The 7,419-nt window shown below is 32.5% G+C and overlaps 1 protein-coding gene across 1 annotated transcript in view; it reads right to left on the minus strand.

Annotated features, from left to right (window-relative positions):
* Positions 1 to 2,612: 2,612 nt before the first annotated feature.
* LOC108908154 (putative adenosylhomocysteinase 2) overlaps positions 2,613 to 7,419 on the minus strand; it is a gene marked incomplete at its 5' end in the record, with an annotated part of 42,138 nt that continues 37,331 nt past the window's right edge. Inside the window, 1 exon segment of the mRNA XM_018712089.1 lies at positions 2,613 to 2,910. Coding sequence (XP_018567605.1) covers positions 2,884 to 2,910 — 27 coding nt within the window.

The following is a 7,419-nucleotide window of genomic DNA, read 5'->3' on the forward strand; positions in this document are numbered from 1 at the left end:
ACATGCTACAAGTGTTTTTTTCTACGATCGTACAAAATTTACTACTTATTGCTCTACCTACTGTGCCAAAAGTTTAACTTTTTTTACAGTAGTACAAAAAAAATATTGATTACAAGTTTAATCTAAGCATATCCATAAGTACCTAACGTCTGACATTGACAATTTGCGCAATTAATTTCCAGTTGTCAGTTAAAATTTTAATATTATGTAAAATACTGTTAAATAAAATTTGAAATAAAAACAATCGTAGAAAAAATGTTGCGTGCAACATGTGCAAAAAGCATATTTGTTGCACTTAACATGATTGCAGCTCTCAACTTCGTCTCGAGCTGCAAACTTCAAGCATCGTACAACAAATACACACTCTTTACGGTAGTTGCACAAATAACTGTTTGAATGTCGCAGAAACTTTTATTAAATAGAAGTACAATGAAAACGAAACTAAGAAATAATTTATTATCAAAAAGAGAAAAAACAAAAAACTTAGTTTTCAAAATAATTGCCATTTCTTTCTAAACACAACCTAAAACGTTACGGACTCGAGCAAAAATTATGGGATTGTTGCGAATCTCATAATTCTCATCAGCCGCCGCGAATATTCTTTCCTGTAGCTCTTCAACACTGTCAACTAGGGTCGCATAAACAATACTTTTTAGATGTCTCCAAAAGAAAAAATCCATGGGCGTTAGATCGGGAGAACGTGCAGGCCAAGAGATAGGTGCCTCATTGCCGCGACCTATACACTACATTAGATTTATGTAATAAAGGAACTTCATCCTTAAGACTAGAAAAAATATTTTTAATAATTAACTTATTCGTAAAAGCTAGTCGAATATCATTCATATACGAAAAAATGTTTTTTAATTTCCAAGTTATAGATTCTATATATGGTAATGAAAAATATGAAAAGTTTGACGGAACCGAAATATGATTAACACCACTATTTATATGGGAAGTACTGCCTGACCCACCATCAAGAACAGAATGTGAAGGAGAAAGAACTTGTAAATCATTACCTCTATTAAAAATAATTTTGTTAACAAGCCTTCTTGGGTAACCACATTTAAAGAACAGTTGAGCGAGTTTTCTCAGGTTTTCCATCGCTTTTGAACGATGTGAAGTGCGTAAGACCCTATTCTTCATCCCTAACAATAAATTAATTTTCTGTTTCATGGGGTGGTACGATGCAAAATGCAAGAATCGTCCTGATGCCCCAGGTTTTGTAAACCACGATGTGTAAAGAATATTGTTTTCAGCTCTGAAAACTTTCGTGTCAAGAAACGGAACACCTTTGTTCTCGTCCTCTTCTTCCACAGTAAATTGGATGAAAGGGCTATAACCATTAAAAATATGTAAAACATGTTGTATGCTACCCAAGGGAACACTAAGTATAATATCATCAACGTATTTTTTAATAAAAGGAATTTCAAAATTTAAAAGATTCGCGCCATTATTCCATGGCTAGAAATTAAAATATTTTTTCTAGTTTTAAGGATGAAGTTCCTTTATTACATAAATCTAATGTAGTGTGTAATATTCCTTGTAAGGATTGTCAAAAAGTTTATATTGGGCAAACTGGTAGGAGGCTTAAAGATAGGATTGTTTCTCATAAAAGTGACATTAGACTCAATAAGAATTCTTGTATGTTGTCGAACCATACAAATAGTTGTAAACATGATATTGATTTTAACGAAGTATAAAATTTTCAGAAAATAATGTTTTTAAAAGAAATTTCCTTGAGATGTGCAGCATCTTTCAATGTGAGAACACTATGAATAGACGTTTTGACATTGATAACTTAAGTATCATGGTCACATATTTGTTAAGTATTAATAATAATAATTCATCTATTAATGACGTTAGTGAATCTAGCTTATAGAAATTATTTTTCAAAATTTAGCGCTCAATTTACTGTTTCCTTCTTTCTAAATTCCATATATTATTTAGTCCATGTCTCTCTTTAGTCTCAATTATTTTGTTCGGTGTACCTTTTGGTTTTATAGTTTGGTTATGATTCTTTGGGTTCAATTAGAATTCCATGCTACCGCATGGCTGAGCAAAGTTTTTAAGGTTATATAGCATTAAAATGTATTTGTAAAGTAATAGCTCAAAAATTTTAAACAATTTTAGTATAAATATTTTAGCAAAGGCGTCAATGAATGTTTTTAACAATATATTTTTTACTTATCTTACGGTTATGATTCAAATGGACTTTGTTCTAAACTTGGTAAATTTTTCGTTTTAAATCTCAATTTTGTAAGTATAAGTTAGATTATTACTTGTGGTTGTTACCAATGTATATTCCATTGTAGTTTCTCCTGAGGCAGGAATAATTTGTTCCGAAAGCTCGAGTAATAAAAAAGAGTACACTTCAAATTTGGCTTTGACTGCATACCCGACTAACAATAACAAAGTTATGTAGCGCCCATGCGAAATGGAACACACTGTAAAGCTAAAAATATTTTCTTTACATGGGCCACATGATTCCAGTTAACTTTTATTAAAACAATTTTTAATAAATTTTTAGAAGAATCCCTCTTAGCTGAAACACCCTGTCTATGTTATTTTTTCCACATACCAAGAAACCAGGGATTTTAAGTAAAACAAATAGAAAAAAATAAGTATATAATTAGATTTATACAAACATACAACTTTAGATTTGATACACTATTGAAACTAATACCTGACTATAATGTACTTTTAACATACAAAAAAATTTTTATGTATTATATTTTTTATATTTATTTTTATATCATGAATCTGTATTAATTGATGTTTACGTTTGTGATTTAAATTCCAACAAAATTTATTATCAAAAAAATGGTTTTCATAAATTATACCATTCCGCACCTTTGATTCCTCAATTTAAGCAAATGCGGTTTATTAATTGTCTGACACCATGCATCTCCTCTAAAACAATAAAAATTTTATAATTATAGCATATCTTGACTAAATTTTATTATTTTAATTTTTTTATCTAAAATAAAATTTTGAAAGATCATTTGACTAGATTCATCAGTTAAAATAAAACTTCATAAAAAAATTTCACTGATTACATGTATTTCACTGGTTTCGGTCCGCACTGAACGATATTGGAACGTTAAGCGAATTGATATTTAGCATTTAAACTGTCCACTCGAGATTTTCATTTCAGACTGACAAAAATTTAAATCTGTGCTGTTTAGTAGATAAGTAGGGCCGGTTCGGCACCGGAAGTGGCTCTGATGGTCAGTGTCCATCGAGTTCGTTCAGCGGCATCTTGTGGGCATTGTAGTCATCGTGCAAGAGATGCCTGGGTGGCTGTGTGCAAGAAGTGTAATGGAGGCACGGGGGGTGTCTGCGTGGGGGTGGTTGTGGGTAGGTGTCAAGACGGCGGTGTGCGGGGTGCGGTACGCGAAGGCTTTACTGTTTGAATAATTACAAATTATAGGTGTGTGCGGCATTTGATGTTTAATAATAATTTATTAAGATAAATTTTAAATGTTGAATGTAAGCGCGAGTAGCACACAATCGTTATCAGCTTTAGTGGAATGCGGGAAGTTGTCAAGGTTTTAATGCGTGCTGAAACAGGAAGGTGATAAGAGAAGCACGGCGTGTAACATTAAATTGAAAATGAAAGCATGGGCGTCGGCTAAAAGGGTACAAATCATAGGCGTGCTGCGCTGCATCGTTATCAGCTTTAGCAAATCATGGGCGTATTGCATCGTTATCAGCTTTAGTGGAATGCGGGAAGTTACCCAGGTCATCATTACACGAGATGTTGTTGTTGTTGTTTGAAATATATAGTTTTAGGTATTATGTGCATACATATAGCGATAAGTGTGAACAAACAGGAAATCGCTATCAGCTTATTAGAATGTAGGAAGTAGACAATAAGATATGGATAAATTGGTGGAATGGAATAAAAAACGTTATATATAATACATATTTATTTTATATTAAACTTTCAATAAAATACATATACATATTTATTTTAGATACTATCTATTAAATAGTGTCCCCAAGGTAATGTATCGTGGTTATCGTTTAATAAAAAACGTTTATCGTCAGAGGCACTAAGAGCTAATTTTGTTTGCTCTACTGAGAAAACGTTGTGAATTTGAGTTAATGGTTCTTTGTGTTCTATACAGCTCTGTTTTATTTTCTAAGCAATTTTTATAGTTTTCAAATGTAATGAAATTTTTAACAACATTACTTTTAACGCCTTTGGACTTTTTTATACAAGGTTTACCATCTACTAAGATGCTGTACATTTTAGAACGGAGTCCTACAAAATAGGTCATTATAGAACCATTATTTTCATCTTTCATTAACCCAGGTATTTTCTTATTACATAAAGGTATATTATATTTATTATTAGGTTCATAATCACTAGTATCAAATTTGTCTAAATTTTGCTTCAAAAGATCGTAAACATTATCGCAAGTTATTTCATAAATTAAGCTATCAGTATCGGTATATAGCAATTTGCAGTCATCACCTAATTTTGTCAACATGAATTTATAGTGGAAGTCGTACACACAAGTTTTGGATATATCTAAAATAGCCATCCCAACATACAAGGGCTTATTCCCGACTTATTTAATTCAATTGCAACTAGGTCTTCCCAAAAAATTTTACTGCTGTGGAAATTTGGACTCGCGATATAATGTTTTGCGCCCCAGTGACCGTCCCAATGATTCTTTAATTTGATATTGCGATGCTTTCGGATATTTTCCATAGTTTTGCCGAAAATTGCATTTATTAAAAGTTTATACAAATTCTTTTCAAACTTGTTGGTGGACTGGGCGCGTAATTTTGTGTTTAACTTGATGTAGGCCTTCGACCACCCGGCTTGCTTAAATTTTATTACGCGATGAATGCGTGTCAGTTTAATTCCTAAAGAGAGGGCCTGTTTTAAATTTCTATAATGAATTATATAGCGCGTTTTTGAATATAAGGTTGTCATGAGTTTTGGTAATTTTGATCCGGGAGGCGTGAGGTGTTCGGGACATAGAGGCAAATCTTTGTGGTAGTCATGTAGATGTTCGGGATATTCCAAGTCAACTTCGAGGACGTATCCTTCAGGAGAAGTATCAGATACTGTTCTTACATCGATATTTGTATCAACCCATTTAAACCCACCATATGGTAAGTATTGGGACATAGCCCAACCGTATAGGTTATTTACATCAAAGTACATTAAATACTTTGATGGCTTTGAGTAGTCGTAAGAAGACATAAACTTGTTTGCTTCGGTATAGTGGTTACAACATTGACTGACCCCTCCGCGAATACCCCTATCCATAAACAACAGCATATCTACATCCTTTAGGTAATCCAACTCAATTTTGGTATATTTTAACATACAGTACCATGTATATCCGGGCAATGTATAGTAATGACCTGGGTCCAGTTGATAAATGTTCAAACATTTTTGTCTAAAATTTTCAAAAACATCAGCTAATAGCATGTCAGTTTTTAAATATAAATCGGAATATTCGCCTAAAGTTGTTATATTAATTTTAGACCATACCATTTTAGCATGTTCATAATCATCATTGGATATGTTACGATCGTTTAATTTGTTATAAAACTTCTCAATGTCGGGTAGTTGCGTTTCGTTCAATTTTTCCATATGATCTATATAATCGTATAGAAAAAACCCTTTCCTCGTTAGTAAAGCAAATCTATCGTTATCTAATCCACTGAATTGCTTATGTAAATTTTGAAGTTCCTTTGGCTTTAAATATGAAGCAAGAGTATCTAGTGAGGACGCCATGAATCGAAGAGTCAATAAAACGAAACTTTACCGGCGAATCTGACACTGTTTTCGTGAAAGAAATGTATTTTTCCTTATTGATGGGAAGCAAAGTAATGTTTCCGGTTTTTACTAAATCTCTAATCAAAAAATGTGAATCATATCCGGTCAGATTATGAAATACTATAGGCACAACAAAAGAATTTTTATAATTTAGATTGCAGCTTTCGTGTGCTGCTCCGCGATAGGTTCCAGTGACAGTGGTCTCTAACCTTTTTGGTACCTCCTTCAAAAGGTTTTTCACAAATGTGACAGTGTGTTGTAGAAAAAAACTCAAATGATTGTACCTGTGAGATATTCATAGGTACTACGGTTTTCAATTTATCATCGATAACTTTCGATATGTTTTCAGCTCCCGAGTAAACCGCCCGATGCAGCCGAGGCTTCTATTGCTAGCGTAAAACGATAGAGAATCATCATAGGAACACTTAAAATAGAAACCTGCACTAATCGCGGTATGCTTTTGATATTTTTTGGTTGACGTATGTTGTTGTTGTTGATCGACGAAAGGTTCTAGCATAGACTCAAAATCGCAGTATAAAATAAACGGTACCTTTTCCTTGTATCTATAGTTTTTGAATGATAAAGATTTCTCCTCCGGGAAGGTAATTTTACATTTATTAATTTTAGAGCAATCTTCAATGTGACTAAAAGTACTAAAATAATTTAAGCAAATATCACAGATATATTTAGCATGTGCTTTTTTACTTAATTGACTCGAAACTAGCCGCGATAAATTTTTTATCCAACAAAAATGATATTTAATTTCTACGTCTTCGCTGATATTTTCTTCCTCCTCCTCCTTACGTTCATCGAAATAAACATTTTGAATTATTAAAAGATTAACATTTCTCTCGAGTTTATTGTTGGTTAAACGAGCAGTTTCAACGTTATATTTATTCTTCCCGATTAATTTTAATTGATAAACGTTAACCGAAATATTATTAAGTTTCTCAAATTTAGTAAACTGCGAAATTTGCATTGGAAAATCGATACCGTCTAAATTTAATACCTGCGAATAGTGTGTATGATGATGTTCTATCTGGGTGTTTTAGTCTATCAACTGAATAAAGTGCTGAAACAATAGACCAAGCGAAGCAGGCTTCATCATCATAATTTTTAACGTTAACACAAGCATTTTTCTTTGCAATTACCTCGGGAAGCCTGATAAAGGAAGAAATTCTGTGACCCATTTCAAATTTGTTAATGTTTATTTCCAAACTTATAATTTTATGTAAGGCCCAACCACTATCTTTTTCCTGGAACTCTTCTAGTTTGTTTAAAATTTTATCTGTGACATTTTCATGAAACCAAACTTTTAGATCCGTACCCAAATCTATTACAGCATTTTTTGTATTAAAATATTTAAAGTCTGAAATTGTTTCGTTTGAATTAGGCCTGGCTTTAATAAATTCTCCACAAAAAGCAGCGTTAACCTTTATGGTTGGATAAACCTTAAGAATTCTAGATATTCTATTTTTAAATAGGAAAAATGCATCATTTAAGAAAGCTTTAATGTCAATATGTCGCTTATTTATTATTATCCCCGAACGAATACGTCCAGCGAATATCGACTGAAGGTCTTGCCACATAACCCGCCGACTGCGGTTATCTCTATG

This window comes from Anoplophora glabripennis, unplaced genomic scaffold, assembly GCF_000390285.2.
Source record: "Anoplophora glabripennis isolate ALB-LARVAE unplaced genomic scaffold, Agla_2.0 scaffold429, whole genome shotgun sequence".
NCBI lineage: Eukaryota > Metazoa > Arthropoda > Insecta > Coleoptera > Cerambycidae > Anoplophora > Anoplophora glabripennis.